This window comes from Lithobates pipiens, unplaced genomic scaffold, assembly GCF_037356315.1.
Source record: "Lithobates pipiens isolate NorthernLeopardFrog02 unplaced genomic scaffold, aLitPip1_a1.2 Scaffold_19, whole genome shotgun sequence".
NCBI classification, from domain to species: Eukaryota; Metazoa; Chordata; class Amphibia; order Anura; family Ranidae; genus Lithobates; species Lithobates pipiens.
The window spans coordinates 224012285-224036134 of NW_027507764.1; the positions used below are offsets into that span (position 1 = coordinate 224012285).

At 44.0% G+C, this 23850-nt stretch overlaps 1 protein-coding gene across 1 annotated transcript in view; it reads left to right on the forward strand.

Annotated features, from left to right (window-relative positions):
* Nucleotides 1-23850, forward strand: part of DCLK3 (doublecortin like kinase 3) — a 55773-nt gene that overhangs the window by 19027 nt on the left and 12896 nt on the right. The window contains exon 2 of the mRNA XM_077491752.1: nt 21932-23709. Coding sequence (XP_077347878.1) covers nt 21932-23709 — 1778 coding nt within the window. The remainder of the gene's footprint in view (nt 1-21931; nt 23710-23850) is intronic.

Below are 23850 nucleotides of genomic sequence, written 5' to 3' on the forward strand. Positions count from 1 at the left end.
GGTGGTTGTATTCATTTTATTTTTTAGTCTTTTTTCATTTATTTTCAAACAGTGATACGACTAGTAATTCTTGTTTTTTTAGATCAAACTGTCCAGCAAAAATTACACTTAGGAGGTTAAGACAAGCCATAAAGGTGTCCTTTTATGAAGCAGTGAAATCTATTCACTGCTTCATTCTCCGGCATTCACATAGGAGATCTTTCTCCTCTGTGTGCCACTATATGAAGCGGAGTAGATCGCTTCACACTTGGAGGAGTGAAGAGATCTACAAACGCTTCTAACACTGGAGAACGGCCCCTAATACTGGAATCTCGTGAGACTTTACGAGATTACAGTACTAGAAATTCACTGATACACACAGATGTCATTATATTAAGCAGTGATAAATTATCACAGCTCAATACACTGACACGCGGTGTGATTAATGTTAGTGAAATAAAGCGTCCCCCTACATAATATATACATGTATACACACACAGACATTATATATACATGTATATACACACACATTATATATATATACATATGCACATTATATATATATATGTATATATATGTATACACATACATATGACAGGGGGACATGGTTACAGTGTTGGGGGGTCTGAACGAGGCATAAGGAAGTTAATTATCTTCCTCTTTCCTCCTCAGATCCCCCTGATTCCCTCTTCACTACCCCGGTTCTCCACCTCTGAGTTGGTGAATCGGGGCGTGTGAATTCTGACACAGATCACAAGTGAAGCGCTGAGATCACAGCTTCATATAGTGACCGTTACTGTGTCAGTCTATGAGGATTCTCCATGTGCGGAGATAATCGGCGGGAGAACAAGTTCAAACACATCTCCCCCGATTATCTCTGGTTTATATACTGTTTATGGGCTGTGATCAGCGGCGATCCTCTGGATCTCCACTGATCATTGCTTCATAAACGGACACCTTAAAGTGAAACTAAAGTACAGTGTCTCTTCTGCAGTAAAATAACTCTACCTGCCTGCTCATGGTCTTCTGTAGAATATACACTGAGCTACATATACACAGCTTAGCTTACATTTGTCATGGAATGCCTGCCATATTTAACCACTTCAATACAGGGCACTTATACACCTTCCTGCCCAGACCAATTTTCAGCCCTGTAACAGTTTGAATGACAATTGCGTGGTCTGTACCCAAACTACATTTTTATCAAAGAGAGCTTTCTTTTGGTGGTATTTGATCACCTCTGGGATTTTTATTTTCTGCTCAACAAATAAAAAAAGGCCAAAAATGTTGAAAAAAATAAATGTTTTTTTTTTTGTTTCTGTTACAAAATTTTGTAAATAAGTAAATTTTCTCCTTCCCTGATGATGGACACTGATGGGGCTGCACTGGCGGGCACTGATAAAGTGACACTGATGGGCACTAATATGTGGCACTGATGGGGCACTGATAGGGGGCACTGATGGGTACACATAGGTGGCACTGAAAGGTGGCACGGATGGGCAATGATAGGCAGCACAGATGGGCACTGATTGCTGGCATGGATGTGCACTGATAGGTGGCATAGATGGGCACAGATAGGTGGCATGGATGGGCACAGATAGGTGGCATGGATGGGCACTGATAGAGACACTGATGTACACTTATGGTACGGATGGATGCCAATCAGTGCCAAACAATGCCTGTCAATCAGTGATGCCCATTGTGATGATTGGCATCCATTGTGGGCACTGATTGGCATCCATTGTGGGCATTGATTGGCATCCCTGGTGGTCTAGGGTGGCATACCTGGTGGTGACATCAGTGGTCTAGAAATAGAAATTCCAGCAACTCCTGGCAAAGTAGGGACTCCAAAAGGACTTGGAGAAGTACTCAGGCTACTTTTTTGAAAATAAATAAGCAAAGAAGTCTCCCCAGCACCCAGGAGGGTGCAAAGTCCTTTCGACAAGAGGTCATCCCCACCAGTAGGGGCCAGTTTGAAGGAGTTCACAGAAGCCTGGCTGCACAGATGCAGGGACCCGTGGGTGGTATCTACGGTCAGGTTCGGACATTTTTGGACGTTCTAAGAACAGCCCCCACAAGACTCACTCACTCAACAAAGATCCCAACTTAACCTCAAAAGGCAGAAGCTCTGCAAAATTACCTTCAACGCCTGCTGGTGCAACAAGCGGTGATACCTGTCCCTCCCTCCGAAAGATTGACAGGGTTCTACTCTCCTCTCTTTCTTACCCCCAAAAGGGGTGGAGAGTGGAGGCCGGTAGTGGATCTGAAAAGGTTAAATTGATTTTATTCAGTTGGAATCCTTCAAGATGGAATCATTACAGACGATCATACAGGCAGTTCAACCAGGAGACTGGATGATCTCGGTGGATTTGCAAGATGCGTATTTCCATGTGCCCATGCTGCCTGCCTTCCAAAGGTTTTTGAGGGTGGCAGTAAGATCAACTCCCATTCAATTTCAGTGCCTTCCTTTTGGTCTGTGCACATCGCCAAGAATATTCTCGAAGGTGTTGCAGTTCTAACACCCCTCAGAGAGAAGGGACTTCGAGTTTTCCATTGTCTGGACGACATCCTATTGCTAGCATACAGTTCAGACCAATTGGTAGAGAACAGGCAAATTCTTCTGTCCGCTCTGAAAGAGTTCGGATGGCTAATAAACACAGGGAAGAGGGTCCTGATCCCGACGCAAGCAATGGTTTATCTAGGTGCTCTCTTCGACACCAAGGCAGGCACAGTGCACCTCCCCCCCAGAAAGTGACAGCGATCACTCAGAAAATGGGCCACGTAAGAATGCTATCTCACCTGTCGGTGTCAAATTGCCTAAGTCTGATAGGGACCATGTCAGCCTGTATACCGATGGTGCCCTGGTCCCATTGGCATCTGAGGACTTTTCAATGGGGATTTTTGACACAATGGAAGAGGAACTCACTGTATCAAAGGATAGCGATTGACATCCATGAAGAGGGGTCTGCTATGGTGGACAAAAGAAGACAACATCTCGACAGGGCCCTCTTGGACCATCCTTACTACCGATGCATGCGCAAAGGGCGGCGGGCAAACTGTGGTCACCTGGAGGTACAAGGGAGATGGGATATCCCCACGGAGGGAATAGTATCCAATATCCTGGAGCTGCGAATGGTATATTTGGCACTGAAAAAATTTACGGCAGAAACAGGTGCTAGTCCGTCTGGACAACAAAGCAGCGGTAGCATATATACAACGTCAAGGGGGAACTCACAGACTCATGCTGTTGAGAGAGATAGAGCCTATTATGTTGTGGACAGAGAGAAATCTGGTGGATTTGAAGGCAATCTATCTCCTGGGCCGTTTGAACCGACAGACAGATCTCCTATCTCGCTGTTTCCCAGACAGCAACAAATGGTCGCTCCATCCGGCGGTGTTCAGGTGGATTGCAAAGTTACAGAAACCTCTGGAAACAGGCCTATTCACCTCCCCAACGAACGCAAAGTTGCCAAGGTTCCTGTCCCACCTACCTCACCCTGGAGCAGAGGCGGTAGATGCCTTATCGTACCCGTGGCACTGCAAGACGGCATATGCATTTCCTCCCAGATCATTGATTGCGAAAGTTCTGCTCAGATTATCGATGGAGCCAGTCAGGGTTGTGACAGTTCTTCCCTATTGGGCGAAGAGGCCATGGTTCTCATGGACAATGAGCCTCAGTGTACGTCAAGATCCCAGTATTCCCGCAACTGCTCTCACAGGGAATGTTTTTTTTTTCATCCAGCCCCACACAAGCTGAACTTACATGCCTGGATGTTGAAGGGAAAAGATTCCAATCCCTAGGATGTTCGGCGGGCGTAATTTCAACCCTATTAAAGGCAAGGAAGCCCTCTACTAATTACATTTACTCAAAGATATGGGATAAGTTTAAACAGTTTGCGGAAGACAGACAGTTGAACCCAGCTGTGCCATCCACCTCAGTAATCTTAGAATTCTTACAATCAGGCTTGGACTTGGGACTCAGCCTAAGCTCCCTAAAGGTCCAAGTGGCAGCTATTTCAGCGAGTACCCAGAAAAGATGGGCAGAAGATGCACTCATCGTATAGTTCCTTAAGGCAGTCAAGAAGATTTGCCCACCGCTAAAATGTTCCTTTCCAGCCGGGGATCTACCTCTTTTTCTAGAAAGTCTCAACCGTTCATCCCATTGGATTCTGCTTCACTTTGGAACCTAACCCTGAAAACCGGTTTTATTGGTGGCTATTACTTTAGGAAGAAGAGCTTCAGAGTTGCAAGTGTTGGGGGCAGAGAAAGAGCACATAGCCTTTTTTCCAGACAGGGTAGAACTACGGACAGTGCATGCTTTTGTCCCGAAAGTTTCTTCCCGTGCCACACTCTCTGAAGCCTGGGCACTACCAACCTTTACAGACCCACACTCTGGGGCGGTACAGGAACTGGACATTTCAAAAGTTTTAACATGGTACTTACAGGTCACGAGTCCCTTTATGTCCTCGAATAGGCTATTCATAATACCATGGGGTAGGAATAAAGGGAAAAAAGCCACATCTAGGACTATGGCCTCTTGGATCTGAAAATTAATTCAAAAGGTGTATAGGGCAAGAGGGTTGGATCCGCCACCGGTCAGAGCAAATTCCACTAGAGCGGTTTCGTCCTCATGGGCGGCAAGGGCATGCGTATCTTTAGAGACTATCTACAAGGCAGCCACATGGACGTCTCCAAATACGTTCATGCGTCACTACAGAATTGACCCAGGGGCACTAACTTTGGTGGAATTTGGTAGAAGGACTATTGAGTCAGCCCTGGCATTGCCTTAAATAAAGTTTTCCTTTGAAGCATTACCCACCCTGGTTTTAGCTATTCATTGTATCACTGGTATGCAGCCATGGAGGCACCAGGAAAATGGAAAATTGTTTCATACTTACCATAATTTTTACTTTCCTGGTGCCTATCCATGGCAGCATACATACCCTCCCTGGTATTCGATATAATTGGAGAATGCTAGGGGGGGATATGGGTTTCCTTTTTATAAGCTAGTAACTATCCTGAGGGGAGGACTCCGGGGCGGAGTTATCACTGGTATGCTGCCATGGATAGGCACCAGGAAAGGAAAATTACGGTAAGTATGAAACAATTTTCTGTTTTATACATTTTTAATATGTAGAGCAAACTCACCGATCCATTAATGTCTCCATACTTTATTTTTGTTGAGAAATCGCCCCCCTCCCCCCCCCCCATCTTGAGTAAGGGCAGGAATCCAGCTGCCCCTAGTTTAAACATGCAGGCTGGAAGGTGTGCTTATTTGAAAAAGGCTCTCCTTCTGCTGAAAGAAAAAAACATAATTTTAGCCTAGGAAACTAGGAAAACTGTAGAAATGTAAAAAAAAAAAAAAAAAGGTTAAAACTACCAACATTAAAAATAGTTAATGTTGATTGAGAGAGGTTAGTTCCACTTTAAGAGGCAACAGTGAGACAGAAAAGGCGGCTCAGAGATCAGATTCGCTGCTCTAAGTTCGTATTCTATATCATGCTGCCCTAAGTTTCAAAAGTCCCGAGATGCATGAGAGCGATCTGAATGATGTTTGAAGGTGTTCAATTTTTTTTGCTGCTGAATGTGCTATTTTTCTATCAGATAGAATGATTTACTTTAAAAGCAGATTGTAAATCTGAATCTGTTAGACACCATGCATTTGGCAAGATTGGTCAGATTGATCAATCTGACCTAAATAAGATGGGATAGATAGACTGATCTTAAAGCCAGCTAAACTTTTGTGAGCTTTATACTATAAAGTGAGTGTTATTGGCAATGCATATTTCAGGTCAGGGTATGTACTTTACAGTTGATAAATGTAATTGTCTATTACTTTTTTGACTGTGATTATAGGACATTGTCTACATCTCAAAGTACTGTAGTAAATCAGTAGAAAATAAAATACAACATAAAATACATGTTTAATTTATTTTTCTTTACTTAAAAGTAATAGCATATATGTATGTATATTATAGGTAGATGGGACTAGCGAAGGAGGTCAATGTCGCTGCGAGATTGACACCGTGCTGGCCCCGTTGCCTGGTATGGACGTGGGGGTCCCCCCCCAAAGTCCATATCAGACCCTTATCTGAGCACGCAGCCCAGCCGGTCAGGAAAGGGGGTGGGGACGAGCAAGCGCCCCCCCCCCTCCTGAGCCGTACCAGGCCACGTGCCCTCAACATGGGGGGTGCTTTTGGGGACGCACCTTGTCTCCATGTTCATGAGGACAAGGGCCTCTTCTCGACAACCCTGGCCGTTGGTTGTCGGGGTCTGCGGGCGGCGGGCTTATCGCAATCCAGGAGCCCCCTTTAATAAGGGGGCCCCCAGATACCGGCCCCCCACCCTATGTGAATGAGTATTGGGGTACCATGTACCCCTACCCATTCACCTGGTGAAAAAAAGTGTAAAGAAAAAAACGCAACACATGTTTTTAAAATAATTTATTTCACAGCTCCGGTGGTCTTCCATGTTGGGGGGGTCTTCTCACCGGACTCCTCCGCTATCTTCTGCTCTTTTGCTAGCTCTTTTGCTATCGGAGGAGCCCGGCTTTCTTCTTTGTTGTCGCCGCCGCTGCCGTCTGGGGGTCTTTTTCCGACTTCGGGGGTCTTGTCCCGCTCTTCGGTTCTTCTTACCTAAACAGTTTGCGGAAGACAGACAGTTGAACCCAGCTGTGCCATCCACCTCAGTAATCTTAGAATTCTTACAATCAGGCTTGGACTTGGGACTCAGCCTAAGCTCCCTAAAGGTCCAAGTGGCAGCTATTTCAGCGAGTACCCAGAAAAGATGGGCAGAAGATGCACTCATCGTATAGTTCCTTAAGGCAGTCAAGAAGATTTGCCCACCGCTAAAACGTTCCTTTCCAGCCGGGGATCTACCTCTGGTTCTAGAAAGTCTCAACCGTTCATCCCATTGGATTCTGCTTCACTTTGGAACCTAACCCTGAAAACCGGTTTTATTGGTGGCTATTACTTTAGGAAGAAGAGCTTCAGAGTTGCAAGTGTTGGGGGCAGAGAAAGAGCACATAGCCTTTTTTCCAGACAGGGTAGAACTACGGACAGTGCATGCTTTTGTCCCGAAAGTTTCTTCCCGTGCCACACTCTCTGAAGCCTGGGCACTACCAACCTTTACAGACCCACACTCTGGGGCGGTACAGGAACTGGACATTTCAAAAGTTTTAACATGGTACTTACAGGTCACGAGTCCCTTTATGTCCTCGAATAGGCTATTCATAATACCATGGGGTAGGAATAAAGGGAATAAAGGGAAAAAAGCCACATCTAGGACTATGGCCTCTTGGATCTGAAAATTAATTCAAAAGGTGTATAGGGCAAGAGGGTTGGATCCGCCACCGGTCAGAGCAAATTCCACTAGAGCTGTTTCGTCCTCATGGGCGGCAAGGGCATGCGTATCTTTAGAGACTATCTACAAGGCAGCCACATGGACGTCTCCAAATACGTTCATGCGTCACTACAGAATTGACCCAGGGGCACTAACTTTGGTGGAATTTGGTAGAAGGACTATTGAGTCAGCCCTGGCATTGCCTTAAATAAAGTTTTCCTTTGAAGCATTACCCACCCTGGTTTTAGCTATTCATTGTATCACTGGTATGCAGCCATGGAGGCACCAGGAAAATGGAAAATTGTTTCATACTTACCATAATTTTTACTTTCCTGGTGCCTATCCATGGCAGCATACATACCCTCCCTGGTATTCGATATAATTGGAGAATGCTAGGGGGGGATATGGGTTTCCTTTTTATAAGCTAGTAACTATCCTGAGGGGAGGACTCCGGGGCGGAGTTATCACTGGTATGCTGCCATGGATAGGCACCAGGAAAGGAAAATTACGGTAAGTATGAAACAATTTTCTGTTTTATACATTTTTAATATGTAGAGCAAACTCACCGATCCATTAATGTCTCCATACTTTATTTTTGTTGAGAAATCGCCCCCCCCCCCCCCCCCCCATCTTGAGTAAGGGCAGGAATCCAGCTGCCCCTAGTTTAAACATGCAGGCTGGAAGGTGTGCTTATTTGAAAAAGGCTCTCCTTCTGCTGAAAGAAAAAAACATAATTTTAGCCTAGGAAACTAGGAAAACTGTAGAAATGTAAAAAAAAAAAAAAAAAAAGGTTAAAACTACCAACATTAAAAATAGTTAATGTTGATTGAGAGAGGTTAGTTCCACTTTAAGAGGCAACAGTGAGACAGAAAAGGCGGCTCAGAGATCAGATTCGCTGCTCTAAGTTCATATTCTATATCATGCTGCCCTAAGTTTCAAAAGTCCCGAGATGCATGAGAGCGATCTGAATGATGTTTGAAGGTGTTCAATTTTTTTTGCTGCTGAATGTGCTATTTTTCTATCAGATAGAATGATTTACTTTAAAAGCAGATTGTAAATCTGAATCTGTTAGACACCATGCATTTGGCAAGATTGGTCAGATTGATCAATCTGACCTAAATAAGATGGGATAGATAGACTGATCTTAAAGCCAGCTAAACTTTTGTGAGCTTTATACTATAAAGTGAGTGTTATTGGCAATGCATATTTCAGGTCAGGGTATGTACTTTACAGTTGATAAATGTAATTGTCTATTACTTTTTTGACTGTGATTATAGGACATTGTCTACATCTCAAAGTACTGTAGTAAATCAGTAGAAAATAAAATACAACATAAAATACATGTTTAATTTATTTTTCTTTACTTAAAAGTAATAGCATATATGTATGTATATTATAGGTAGATGGGACTAGCGAAGGAGGTCAATGTCGCTGCGAGATTGACACCGTGCTGGCCCCGTTGCCTGGTATGGACGTGGGGGTCCCCCCCCAAAGTCCATATCAGACCCTTATCTGAGCACGCAGCCCAGCCGGTCAGGAAAGGGGGTGGGGACGAGCAAGCGCCCCCCCCCCTCCTGAGCCGTACCAGGCCACGTGCCCTCAACATGGGGGGTGCTTTTGGGGACGCACCTTGTCCCCATGTTCATGAGGACAAGGGCCTCTTCTCGACAACCCTGGCCGTTGGTTGTTGGGGTCTGCGGGTGGCGGGCTTATCGCAATCCAGGAGCCCCCTTTAATAAGGGGACCCCCAGATACCAGCCCCCCACCCTATGTGAATGAGTATTGGGGTACCATGTACCCCTACCCATTCACCTGGTGAAAAAAAGTGTAAAGAAAAAAACGCAACACATGTTTTTAAAATAATTTATTTCACAGCTCCGGTGGTCTTCCATCTTGGGGGGGTCTTCTCACCGGACTCCTCCGCTATCTTCTGCTCTTTTGCTAGCTCTTTTGCTATCGGAGGAGCCCGGCTTTCTTCTTTGTTGTCGCCGCCGCTGCCGTCTGGGGGTCTTTTTCCGACTTCGGGGGTCTTGTCCCCTTCTTCGGTGGGCTTGTCCCGCTCTTCGGTTCTTCTTGCCGGGCCTTCGCTTTCTTCTTCAAGCTCTTTTACTAGCGGTGGCCTGGTCTTCTGTCGCTGTCGCCGCTGCCTTCTCTTCTTCTCTTCTTCTTCCTTGAGATGTTGACTCAACGCTCTCTCTGGCTGCAATGACAGGGACGTGTTGTGCGGCGACTTATATAGGGACAATGGGCGGGGCACCGGGTGATGTCACATGGTGACCCCTCCCCCTTATGATATCACGGTCCCGGAGGATGCTCGTCTCCTTTTCCTGACTGGCCAGGCTGCGTGCTCGGATAAGGGTCTGATATGGACTTTGGGGGGGACCCCCACGCCGTTTTTTCGGTGTAGGGCTTCCCCTTGAAGTCCATACCAGGCGACAGGGCAAGCAAGGTGTCAATCTCACCAATGGAGGTGGCGACATTGACCTCCTTCGCTAGTCCTGTCTACATGGAGCCACGTTCAAAATGAACAGACTTTTCTCCATGTGTGGGCAAGTCCGTTCATTTCAAAAGTCCGGTGGTTTATCCACGGAAAAGTCTGGTTGTGTGTGGGAAGGTCCGCTCGTTCTGAAAGTCCGGCAGACCTCTGCTGCAAAGTCCGGCGGGTTTGTCTGCCGGACTAAGTCCGCCGGATAGTCTGATCGTTTGTATGCGGCATAAGGCCTCTTTCACACGGACTGTCCGTCCAGGTCCACCTGTCAGTTTTTTAGGTGGACCTGAACAGACGCTCTATAGGCCTCTATGGAGTGACGGATGTCAGTGGTGACATGTCCGCTGACATCCGATCCGCTCTGTTCTGAAAAAGTGTTACGGAGGAAAAACCTATTTTTCCATCCGTCATCGGATCGGATCGGGTGACTACGGACTCTACAACCAATAGGGGAGAGCAGCGCTCTGACAGGTCGGTCCCTGCACAGTGTGCAGAGACCGGTCTGTCATCTTCCTGCTCAGCGGGGATCGACAGAGCGATTCCCTGCTGAGCAAAGCGTGCTCCATACACAGACACGTCCGTGTGAAGGAGTCCTATATGTTTACCTGAACTGGGGCTGAGAGCAAATCCCCCTCTTGTAATATAATGAGGTGTCCACATAAATGTGGGTAAACTTTACCAAAAAAAAAAATAATCATAAGAAAAAGATTTCAGAAAATATCTAAATTAAATATAATATACTGGTTAAACCACTGCAAGTATAGGGGCAATAAAGGTATACTTAAACAGTAATAAACTCAGTAAGATAATAAGTCTGGCACTCTGGGTGGTGTTCCTGGGTACCCACTGGTGGGTAGCTCCGATTGCATGTGAACTGCCTTAGCAGAGCCAGATAGCTTTTTCAATGATTCCTTAAAGGAGTTGTAAAGTCTTGAGGTTTTTCTCCTTAATGCATTCTATGCATTAAGGTGAAAAACCTTCTGTGCTGCAGCTGCCCCCCAGAGCCCCCCTTTTACTTACCTGAACCCGATCTTTTCAGCGACGAGAGTGAGCCGCTGGATCGGGTCCTCATTGGATAGATTGATAGCAGCAGGAGCCATTGGCTCCCACTGCTGTCAATCAAATCCAGTGACACGGGAGGTGGGGCTGTTCATGTCAATGGATGCAGTAGCAGGACTTGGAGACGCACACGCATGGGTGCTCCCCATGGGAAGCGGCTCTCCATGGGGGCCCCCGATGTGGAGGAGCCAGGAACACTGCCCGAGGACCCCAGAGGAGGAGGATCGGAGCTGCTCTGTGCAAAACTCTTGCACAAAGGAGGTAAGTATAACATGTTTGTTAACTTTTTTTTTTTTTTACTAACATTTACAATCACTTTAACTTTACTACACTGTATCATTAGATATCAAAGTCCCAAGGCTTCTTGGACGTATCCTGTGACAGGAGGGCAACCCGGAATCCCTTGGAAAGGTTGGCAAACCCTTGATTCAGCTCCCCATGTACCTCCTATGTCTAAGTAACTCTGTGTCCATATCCGCTGTGAACTCTGGAAATAAACGCTAGCCCGTGAGCAGCGACACCAGGGAAAAATTTGCCCCTCCATCCAGGAAAGGTACTGGTTGCTGTATGGATTACGGGTGCTGTTTTTGGGAGAAAAACGGCACAAGGAGCAGACAGCTGAGTTAAGCTGGCTGATCTGGGCAGAAATGCAGCTGCATGAGAGCTACAGAGCCATCCGGTAGCATGTATCCCAAGCATGTCCTTGGATAGCAGAAGACAGCCTAATGGAAGGCTTTGGCTACGGCGGCCTGGGACTGTTGTACATGAAGCTGACAGGGGACCATAACTTTGGGAATGTTTTGGAGTGGCGGTTGGATGAAATCATGGATTTCAGATAAGTACCAGCAGACAGCTCTGAAATCCTGGCTGAAGAGTCGGCAATGTGGCAGAGTAGCAATGTGCTTTGCCCACCTGCATCCGCAGCTATGGACTCGGAGGTTTTATGGCGGATGCAGCAAGTGCTGACTTACCTTACGATCAAGTTTCTGCACTGGACAATCTTGGATGGAGGAATGCGTCTGTTCAGGAGCCGGATGAGTATATGGGAGATGGAGCAGTCGGGTCATCTCTCCAGCCACAGATTAAAGAATGTATGGACTTAATGGACTGTTCATCAGAGGATGTAATAGATTATGCGTCACCGGCTCAAGTGCTGGCACTGGGCCCAAGTGTCACCAGCACACAATATCTCCCAGAAAATATATAAAGACTATTCTTGGGTGGTTTTATTCTGAACTCAACATGTTAATTGAAAGAGCTGATCACATTGACCTCTGTACAATGTAGGAGACGGGCTGACTCCTACTGGAGCTCCTGCTATTGTGAGAAGGTGTCCTGTGTTTATATTTATGATAATGTATAATCTACTGTGTGAAGCTCGGTGACAACAAGTCTGACCTGTAGTGAAATCTGATTCCTGATTAATCACAACAATGGCCAGGTGTGCATTGAGTCCCCTCGGCTGCTTTAAAGTGGTTGTAAACCCTTACAAACCACTTTGACCTACAGGTAAGCCTAGATTAAGGCTTACCTGTAGTTCCAAGAAATATCTCCTAAACCTACACGGTTTAGGAGATATTTACAAAAAGACATGCACCGTTGTCTACGGTGCATACGCCCTAGACAAAGGCACGCAGGCCCACTGGGCATGCCGCTGCTAACAGTAATATGCCGTTAGTGGCGGCTCCCATGCACATGCGTGGGAGTGACGTCATCGCTGCTCCGGCACTGTGAGTGACCGGAGCAGCGATACCTGGAAGAAGATGGACGCTCCGTGCTACAGGGGACAGTGGTGACATCGCTGGCTCCTGTGTCAGGTAAGTGACACATAATGGGCTACTATGCAATGCATAGTAGCCCATTGTGCTTTACCTTTGCAGGGAGACAAAGAGGAAGTAAACCCATCAGGGTTTACTTCCTCTTTATGGAACTAGTTAATTAGCTCATGTTAATTTATGTTTGTGGTTACAGGTGTATTGTTAGAGTAATGTGAGCAGGAGGGGAACCTCCTCTTCAACTGTATATAAGACTGTACTCTTGTTCTAATAAACAGTCCATGTTAAAGCTGTGCAACTGAGCTAGTCTTGTCTGGATCTTGGTTACAATATTCGGCTGTAAAAATCTGAAATCTGAAGGTCCAGTTTGATGGAAGCTGTGTACTGACAGAAGCACTCAAGCGGAGGGATCTGTTACATATCCCTTTGTAACTTATTACTCTTGGGGCACTGAAGACACAAGTGCTTGGTGTCTGTTAACATCAGGCTGAAGTTTAGTTTTTTGGGGGGGAGGGGTGACTCTTTAGGCACACCTTCATAGTTAATGAATGGTTGTATTTGAAATCTATAAAACACCACTGGACTGTCACTAGCATTGCATCCCAGTAGTAGATCTTGGGCAAGGCTAGCCCCCTGATGCCGCGTACACACGATCAGAATTCTGGGCAGAAAAAGACTGATGAGAGCTTTTCATCGGAAAATGCGACCGTGTGTATGCTCCATTGGAATTTAGCTGTCCGGAAAATTGATAGCATGTTTTCTATTTTCCCGACCGAAAAAATTTCTATCGGTAATTCCGATCATGTGTATGCAATTCCGACAGGCCAAAAATCATGCATGCTCAGATTCAACTATGAGACAGAAGCTATTGGCTACTGGCTATTGAACTTCCTTTTTCTAGTCACGCCGTACGTGTTGTACGTCACCGCGTTATAAACGATCAGAATTTGATGTGACCATGTGTAGGCAAGACAACTTGAGCCGAATTCCGTCGGAAAAACCATCGGAGCTTTTTCCGACGAGAATTCCGATTGTGTGTACATGCCATGAGATGGGCCCGGAAACCATAGGGTGGAGCATGCCAATCGAGGAGCCATGCCAAAGAGAGAACCCCACACATTTCTCAATATGTTTAAATATGGAAGCAGGGATCCTGGTCTGACAGTTTCTGAAAAAATAGTTGAACTTGGGCAACATCACCATCTTAATGAGATTTATCCGACCCAATAGATTAAGAAGTAGGCTTGTCCAGGAGGAACATTTAGACTGCAGGCTAGCCATCAGGGAAAGAAGATTCTTCTCCAAGTAGTTAGATGGATCTTTGGTTATACTATAACTCCAAAGTAACAGAATTTATCCACCCAGCATAAACAGGAGGGGGGCTGCAGTTTTGGCAGCATCGGCGTCAATAGGGAACAAAACTGACTTGGATCAGTTAATTTTAATGACTGAAAAGTTTCCAAAATTATCAAAAATCTGAGGAGTAGCCAACAGCAAGGGTCCAACATCATTTAGATATAGCAATGCATTATCCGCATACAGGGACAAGCATCTCTTCCAGCTTTCCCAGCCGAAGGCCCAGGACATCTGGAGTGGTCCTGATTAGAATGGCCAGGGGCTCCAGAGCCAGAGCAAACAAACTAGGGGAGAGAGGGCAGCCCTGCTGCATACCCCGGAAAAGACGTTTGTGCGAACCCTCGCCCTAGGGGCATTATAGAGCAATTGGATCTCATGAATACATTTGGGGCCAAACCCGAAGAGATGGAGGACCTCCCAGACATATGACCACTCCGAAGAATCGAAAGCCTTTTCGGCATCAAAGGATGCGATAACTCTAGAGCCTTGATTATCATGAGAGGTTGAGTTCAAATAGAGGCGCCTAATATTTATGTTGGTTCCCTTGCCCGGCATAATTCCAGTCTGGTCCACATCAACCAGGTCCTTAATCACCTGGGACAGATGGTTAGCCAGGACCTTGGCAAACGTCTTGGCGTCAACGTTCAGGAAAGAGAGGGGTCGGTAAGACGCACAGTCCTGAGGGTCCTTGCTGGGCTTGGGAACCAGCACAATAATGGCCTCATTCATAGAGTCGGACAACGATTCCAGGGTCTCATAGTCAGAAATGGGGGAAATTAGTTTGGGAGCAAGTATTTCCAATAAAATTACTATAAAACTCGGATGGTAGTCCATCCCCCCCGGGGGCCTTCCCACCCTGCCACCACCCCATTGCCAGTTGAATCTCCTCCAGGGTGATGTCCGCATCAAACCTCTCCCTATCTGCTACTGTAAGTTGTGTAAAAGGAATGGGATCAAGAAAAGAGGAGAGATCGGAGGATGAGAAATCAGCCCGGGAAGAATACAAGTCCTGAAAGAACTCAAGGAACCTGAAATGAATGCTGTCTGGTGCCGTCAGGGTTTAGCCATTAATACAACTGATAGGTGTGGCTGGGATGTTACCTTTAGCCAACCATTCTAGCGGTCTACCATTCTTCCCCCCAAATTTGAAAACCTTTTGAGCCGAATATAACAGGGCCTTGTCAGTCTGGGCTACTCTATTGGTAGATATTTGAAAACTATGATACCTGTTTAAAAGATTTGTAACTTTGTTCAGCCAGTACTGTTATTTAGACACCTCTGCCAGCCAGCATAGCCAGATCCTTCAATAACTAATACAGCTTGGTCAAGTTCACCCTTCCTCACCGCTGAATAGGGTATGAATAAACCTACCACACACACTATGCCCACTCTGCTTTCTCTTCCTATCAGCAATTTCCAAGTGTTGGCAGTTGTCAAATTGGCAGTACTGTGTTTTGCAGCAAAGACGCATTGGCTTTCTTCCTTCATTGTTATTCAGCTATTAAATGTTAGATCCCTAGTGGCCATTGAAGACTTTTGTATTTCAAAGTTGGGTAGTAAATAGAAGTGAGGACCCTGTGAAGTGAAGTCCTGGGCCTAAAATTCATGGGGATCAAATGCGACACACATACATTTTAAGTCAATCACATATACTGTAAGGTACCTCAGGCATTTTAGCTGTATTGCTATATGTTAGACATTTTTTAGGTCACAACAGGTGCACATAAAGTAGAAATATTTATTGACACTACTCCCTAAATGTTGTTTAAGTCATACTATTTCTACCAGTGGCAGCTGGTGCTTCAAGCAAAAACTGGTGCTTTGGGGGGCAGCAAACAAACCACCCTCCAGCTCGGTCGATCAGTCAAATCTGCAACCCCCGTCGCTCGCTCGTCCACCCACCAGCCCTGCACTTAACCCATTTAGGTCGTCATGGGCAGCTTTGGCATCTTCCTGCGTTTCCTCCTCCTCGGTGGCTTCACCCTGCATCTCCTTCTAATGTGCGGCTTCACAGCGACTTCACCCTGCATCTCCTCCTCCTCGACAGCTTCCTCATCTGTGGCTTCACCCTGCGTCTCCTCCTTGGCGGCTTCATGCGGCTTAACCCTGCGTCTCCTCGGCGGCTTTCTTCTCATCGGCCAATACGAACGCTTCTCCTCTCGGCCAGTGGAGTCTCCAGACATTCTTCCTGATTGGCCGGGAGGAGAATCATGAAGGCAACAGCGAATATTTGGTATTGTCACACAACGGGGTGGGCTCAGGGTGCAATGCTCTGTGCCCAGAGCCCACAATTCTTTGGAGCCAGTTAGAGCCTCAGGCTCTTATCATGTGCTTCATAAAAAAAAAAAACCCATTGAAGTCCATCCACCACCCTGCATGTACATTAGGAGCCAGGCGCATGGATTAGGGGGGGTGCTGCCCCTGCGCCCCTTATGGACGGGCTGCCACTGATTTCTACTATTTGCCTTATGAGCCTATCATAGATATTCTGTACTAGTACTATTGTCTTATGTGTGCCTGCAACTTACATGCCCCTTTTCCACTGAACAAGAGCTGACCTGGACACGTGAATTACAAAGAAATAATACACCTCCTTATTGTGTAACAATGATGTAAAGAGCCAAATGAGGTTTCTTAATGGCAAGACGGTCTAACCTTATCATCTGTTATGTTCAGAGTATTTATCATTGCAAGGTGCTTTAGCAGTAAGCTAGAGACAAATGCAAATATCACTTCCAAATATCACAAATAGTGATTGCATTCCAAGTATTATTAAATTGAAGTATTAGGGTTGAATGAATGAATGAATGAATGAAATACTTGTATGGGTGGGTTGATGGTCTGCTATGGTATACACTTTCCCTATGTAAAATTTACTTACTGAAAGGGAATGCCTGTGATAAGATTTATTTCCATCACACTATGCAAATGTAATAAGGAGAGTTTAGTTACAGTACAGATCATTTTCGTATTGAGTTCAGCCCTAGTTATACCATTCTCTTGCACTTCACTAGCACTGTTAATTATTTACATTAAAACCACCAGTGTCATTACTGATCTTATATTACCTGATGTAGATTACACCTTGCACATAATGGAAGAATGTGTGCAACTTAAGCAAAGTAACATCAGTATTTAAAACTCGTTCATTAGGAGCACATGGATCAGACATGCAAATACAGTGGTCTGTGTTAATGTTACTTGTCACAGATACCCCCAAATGTTATGCAGATTCTAGGTTAAATTGTATGCAGGTGGTGAGAAGTAAAATTGTAATACTTCACGGTGTATGCATTATAACAGATTATTTTTGTATTTTCAGCTGATAGCTTGTGAATTCTGTTTTAAAGCCCAACTCCAGGATACCTTTCACAATAATCTTCCCTGTTGCTAAATATAATCCCCTTTTAGTCATTCAGTACTCAAAGTTAATACACACATATATATATATATATATATATATATATATATATATATATATATATACACACAGTATCTCACAAAAGTGAGTACACCCCTCACATTTTTGTAAATATTTTATTATAACTTTTCACGTGACAACGCTGAAGAAATTACACTTTGCTACAATGTAAAGTAGTGAGTGTACAGCTTGCAAAACAGTGTACATTTTCTGTCCCCTCAAAATAACTCAACACACAACCATTTATGTCTAAACCACTGGCAACAAAAGTGAGCACACCCCTAAGTGAAAATGTCCAAATTGGGCCCAATTAACCATTTTCCCTCCCCGGTGTCTTGTGACTTGTTAGTCTTACAAGGTCTCAGGTGTGAATGGGGAGCAGGTGTGTTAAATTTGGTGTTATCGCCCTCACTCTTATACTGGTCACTGGAAGTTCAGCACCTCAAGACAAAGAACTCACTGAGGATCTGTAAAAAAAAGAATTGTTGCTCTACATAAAGATGGCCTAGGCCAGTGATGGCGAACCTTGGCACCCCAGATGTTTTGGAACTACATTTCCCATGATGCTCAACTACACTGTAGAGTGCCTGAGCATCATGGGAAATGTAGTTCCAAAACATCTGGAGTGCCAAGGTTCGCCATCACTGGCCTAGGCTATAAGACAATTGCCAAGACCCTGAAACTGAGCTGCAGATTTGTCCAAGACCATTCAGTTGTTTAACAGGACAGGTTCCACCCAGAACCGGCCTCGCCATGGTCGACCAAGGAAGTTGAGTGCACGTGCTCAGCGTCATATCCAGAGGTTGTCTTTGGGAAATAGACGTATGAGTGCTGCCAGCATTGCTGCAGAGGTTGAAGGGGTGGGGGGGTCAGCCTGTCAGTGCTCAGACCATATGCTGCACACTGCATCAAATTGGTCTGCATGGTTGTCGTCCCAGAAGGAAGCCTCTTCTCAAGATGATGCACAAGAAAGCCTGCAAACAGTTTCCTGAAGACAAGCAGACTAAGGACATGGATTACTGAAACCATGTACTGTGGTCTGATGAGACCAAGATCTCATTTATAAAAACTTATTTGGTTCAGACGGTGTCAAGCATGTGTGGCAGCAACCAGGTGAGGAGTACAAAGACATAGTCAAGCATGGTGGTCATGGTCTGGGGCTGCATGAGTGCTTCCGGAACTGGGGAGCTACAGTTCATTGAAGGAAACATGAATGTCAACGTGTACTGTAAGATACTGAAGCAGAGCATGATCTCCTCCCTTCGGAGACTGGGCCGCAGGGCAATATTTTAATGTTATAACAACCCCAAACACACTTTCAAGAGGACCACTCCCTTGCTAAAGAAGCGGAGGATAAAAGTTATGTACTGTCCAAGCATGTTTCCAGATCTAAAACCTATTAAGCATCTGTTGGGCATCCTCAAATGGAAGGTGGAGGAGAGCAAGGTCTCGAACATCCACCAGCTCCATGATGTCATCATGGAGAAGTGAAAGAGGGCTCCAGTGGCAACCTGTGAAGCTTTGGTGAGCTTCATGCCCAAGAGGGTTAAGGCAGTGCTGGAAAATAATGGTGGCCACACAAAATATTGACACTTGGGGCCCAATTTGGAATTTTTTACTTAGGGGTGTACTCACTTTTGTTGCCAGCAGTTTATACATTAATGGCTGTGTGTTGAGTTATTTTGAGGGGACAGCAAATTTACCCTGTTATACAAGCTTTACACTCACTACTTTACATGTACAATGTAATTTCTTCAGTGGTGCCACAGGCTCTAATAGGCTTAAAAAAAAAGGGTGGCTCAGGGCACAGAGCACTGTGCTCCGAGTACACCCACTTGTGTGACAATAGTGAATGAATATTCACTATTCTCCTCCCGGACAAACAGGAAGCCCCTATTGGCCAGGGAATCTGAGGATGACCACCGCAGTCCGTCTTTCGCGGGCGTGGGGGGTGTTGGTGTTCCGCCCCACCAAAATAGTGAGCCACCACTGGTGCTCAGTCCCAATACATAGTAAGGATGTCAAGATAAATAAAGTCAATAATGATGAAGCTGTCTGTAGTCTCCAGTGGGAGCAAGCCTGCCTTTAACTAGGGTCTGGGAACCTACGCTGAAACAGAAGAGGGAAGAGAGAGAGAGAGGCGCCATGCGACCACTGGTGTAGAACAGTTTATTGGAAACAAATTTAATACCAGTAACAAGTTCCACTCACAAAGGGTGTCAAGTGTGGAGGTCTGGGACTGCAGAAAGCTCAGAAAATTATCCTGCCCGGGATCAGGTAGTCCATTCTCCCATTCTTGCCATGGCGGGGGCTCTGGTGGATGGATGGGGGAGGATGCTGATGAGCGAGCTGTCACAAGCCAGTAATGACCTGTCAGCCCAAGGGGATGGAACAGCCAATCGTAACGCCTCCTCTAGTTACAGACCTCCACACTTGACACCCCCTGTGAGTGGAACTTGTTACTGTTTTTTCATTTGTTTCCAATAAACTGTGCTACACCAGTGGTTGCCTGGTGCCTCTCTCCCTCCCCTCTTCTGTTTTGCGCAATAATTTACATCACATGTCATTCCCCCCCTTTCTCTCCTCAGCACCAGGAAACTATGCAACCCATGCATTGGGGTGTTCGTTTTCTGGTTGAGTGTCACTTGGCCTGGTCTGTGTGCTCTGTCATGGCCCATAATACGTGCACACCTCTGTCATCTGGCCACCCACTGTTCCTTAGTTTAGAATATGCTATCAACCAAAAAACTGCTTGAACTGCATGGGGGCAGTGGTTGCGCTGATGAGAGAGGAGCCACTAGCATCTGGTCTTCTGGACAGGAACTTAAAGCTAACAATCACTTGAGCACTGACTTTCAAGAATGATCTGATGAGAAAGATGCTGCTGTAAGGTAAAGAGATAAAAAATTACTACATGTAGACATGTGCCTACCACACTTTTGCCCAGAATGTGGTTTCACAAAGGTAGTAGTATTTACCTGGAAATTGACAAAGGTGTTTAATGCAGAATTCAATTTTGGATACATTTCAATACTGAAACCATTATTTTGCACAATAAAAGAAAATATATTAATGCAGGTATGTATATCATTTATTTTTGGCTTGGATTTGGCTTTGTATCTGACTTTTGGGTGTTCTGTGTGCACATAGGCTGACAAGGAGCATGCTAATAGAAAGAGAATGGAAAGAAGACTTCAACAGTCTGTAGGGATGGAGTTGACCAGATTGTATTGCTTTAAAAAAACACAGGACACTAACATGTCTGTGTTGTCTCATAAGAATGTGTAAATCTCAGGATGGCTTGACAGAAGTAAAAAAAAATTTTGGCAGGTAATGCATATATTTACTGAATGCATTTCATTTGTGTATTTAACTGATTGCTTGGAGTCAATCTCGATATGTATAAGGCTAACTCTTTAAGGGATATTATTGTTTTTTGTTTATAGTTTGTGTTTAACTCTAAAGCACTGGGTACCCTGAATTTTATATATTTATTATTTATAAGTCTATTACAATTCAAATTTTTATTTAACAGATAGGATCAATATGGCGGACTTTAACAGTACCAGTAAAGGACATCTAAACAAAATAATGCTAAATATCTTTATTGCAAAATATTTTCAAATATTATACAACTAAAATCAATTGATCAATATGCTCTATCATATGTAGATTATCGATCTCTGTTATTACAATGTCAAGAGGTCGACATGTTTCACATCTTTGCCTCTTCAGGACCTTACATTCTTGACTTAAAACAGAGATCCTGTTCAGAAACAGAAAAGGATACGAACATTATTCACATTTTGATTTGATGGGAGTGCAGCGGCATTCATTTTAACATACCAACCAATTAGATTGGAAAAATTGCATAAAGGGCCACTTACGTATAAAAGGTGCCCACAAAAAAATAACGTGCCAAGTGTCATGGGAGAGCAGTCCAATAACCAGTAACTTTAAACCAGCAGTCCAATAACCAGTATCTTTAAACAATATTGTTTAAAGATACTGGTTATTGGACTGCTCTCCCATGACACTTGGAACGTCATTTTTTGCAGCCACTTTTTAGACGTAAGTGGCCATTTATGCAATTTTTTCTATCTAATTGGTTGGCATATTAAAATGAACGCCGCTGCACTCCCATTGAATCAAAATGTAAATAATGTTCGTATCCTTTTCTGTTTCTGAACAAGATCTCTATTTTAAGTCAAGAATTTAAGGTCCTGAAGAAGCAAAGATGTGAAACGCATTGACATTGTAATAACAGAGATCTATAATCTACATATGATCGAGCATATTGATCAATTGATTTTATTTGTATAATATTTTAAACTATTTTTTAATAAAGATATTTAGCATAATTTTGTTTAGATGTCCTTTACTGGTACCGTTAAAGTCCGCCATATCAATCCTATCTTTTAAAATATTCTACAGGATGAGGTACCCCCGTAGCATATTCAACCTTTTAAGTATACATTTTTATTTAACGTATATTTATTTGCATTATTGCAGGTCATCAAACGCTGTTTCATCATCTATATACCAATATAAATTCAAGGCCTACAGAGAGGAAACACCAAGTCACATGTCCACCTATAGGCCATGCAACACATGGAAAACCATTCCATGGACTAAACAGCTATACATCACCGTATTTCCACTCTCGAAATGGTTTTCACACAATACATTCAGAGAACAGTCCAGTAAAACCAAGAATTGTGACAGTAGTTAAACCAGGGAATCACCCTCTGAAGAAAATCACTTTGCTTTTGAATAGAAGGTCAGTGCAGACCTTTGAGCAGCTTATTGCCGATATATCTGAAGCCCTGGGATTGCCTAGGTGGAAAAATGACCATGTGAGAAAATTGTATAACCTGAAAGGCAAAGAAATACGTAGCGTGTGTGATTTCTTTCGTGGGGATGACATTTTTATAGCTTTGGGTAAGGAACAGATGACCATGAAATGCATTGAAGTTGTGTTTAATGAACTTTATCCTGATAGGCTTTTAACAAAGAACCCAGATCATTATGAAAGACGCAGATGCAAATTAAATGAAAATGGACAAACTATAGATAGTGGCTATGAAGACACAGACTTGGTCAACAAATGCAACACTATGTCTCCAAGACTGACAACCAAACATGATGCGAAGGGTTATGGCAAACAAAAGCCAGAAGTAGCAAGGAAAACCAAAAAACAAGAAAAGATCAAAAGTCATCAAGAAGATGTGTCTGGGAAAATGAAAAAACTTGAACTTTGCCATTGCAAACCAAATAAAGTCTTGACTTCAAGTTTAGATTGTGCCAACCAATGTGAGCAATGTACGGAGATTACAATCAAGCATAGACTATACACTGAAAAGAACACTGCTGCATCATCAGTCAATGCTGATTTGAATGAAAAGTGTAAGATATTACCAATTGGAAGCTGTAAGGAAGAAAGGCCATTGCTAACATGTACAAACTGTCATAACAGATGTAGGAACAAAAGAGATGCCAATGAAGTACAGGAAAGAGGGGACAGCAGCATAGAATTGTATGAGAAAACACATTATCCTCATTCCAGAATGCAAAGTCACAGTATGCAAAGGCATGAGTGCTTTAAAAATAAATGCCAAAGAGACAGAAGAAAATTGGGTGGGAAGCATTCCGACTGCTTAACAATAAAACCTAGTGGTAGGCTTATTGACGATTTCCTGGAAGACACAAAGGAAAACATACAAATAAAAGTAGACAGAATAGCGGCAGACAATGAATCCAACAGTAAAAAGGACATAATGAACAATATTGACTCAACAGAACAAAAGATTGAAGGTGGACTGCCGAGAAGAGAAGACGAAAAGACAGTTTCTGGTACTAGCAGAATATGTTGTATAAAAGACCATCTGGATGTACAAATAAATTATGAGATTGGCAGGACTATTGGAGATGGAAATTTTGCAGTTGTCAAAGAGTGTAGACTTCAAAAAACGAATGAAGAGTATGCCATGAAAATTATTGATAAGGCTAAACTAATAGGTAAAGAGGATATAATTAAAAATGAAGTTAGCATAATAAAAATGCTTTCCCACCCAAACATAGTAAAACTTATTGATGATTTTGAGACTGACAATGAAATTTATTTGATATTGGAGTATATTAAAGGGGGAGATTTATTTGATGCTATTACTGAGAGCGTTAAATTTACTGAACATGATGCAGCACTTATGATGTCTGACTTGTGCAAGGCTTTAGTATATATTCACAGCAAGAATATCGTGCACAGGGACCTGAAACCTGAGAACCTGTTGGTGAGTTTTTTTTTATGGTTAATATGAAAGGCACATTGCTTTGTTTGTGTGTGCCTGTTTTAAATGATCACATTCAGTAAAAAAGCATATTATGCTTCAGTAAGATCCCATGTGGGGTACAATTAATGTAAGCAGATAAGG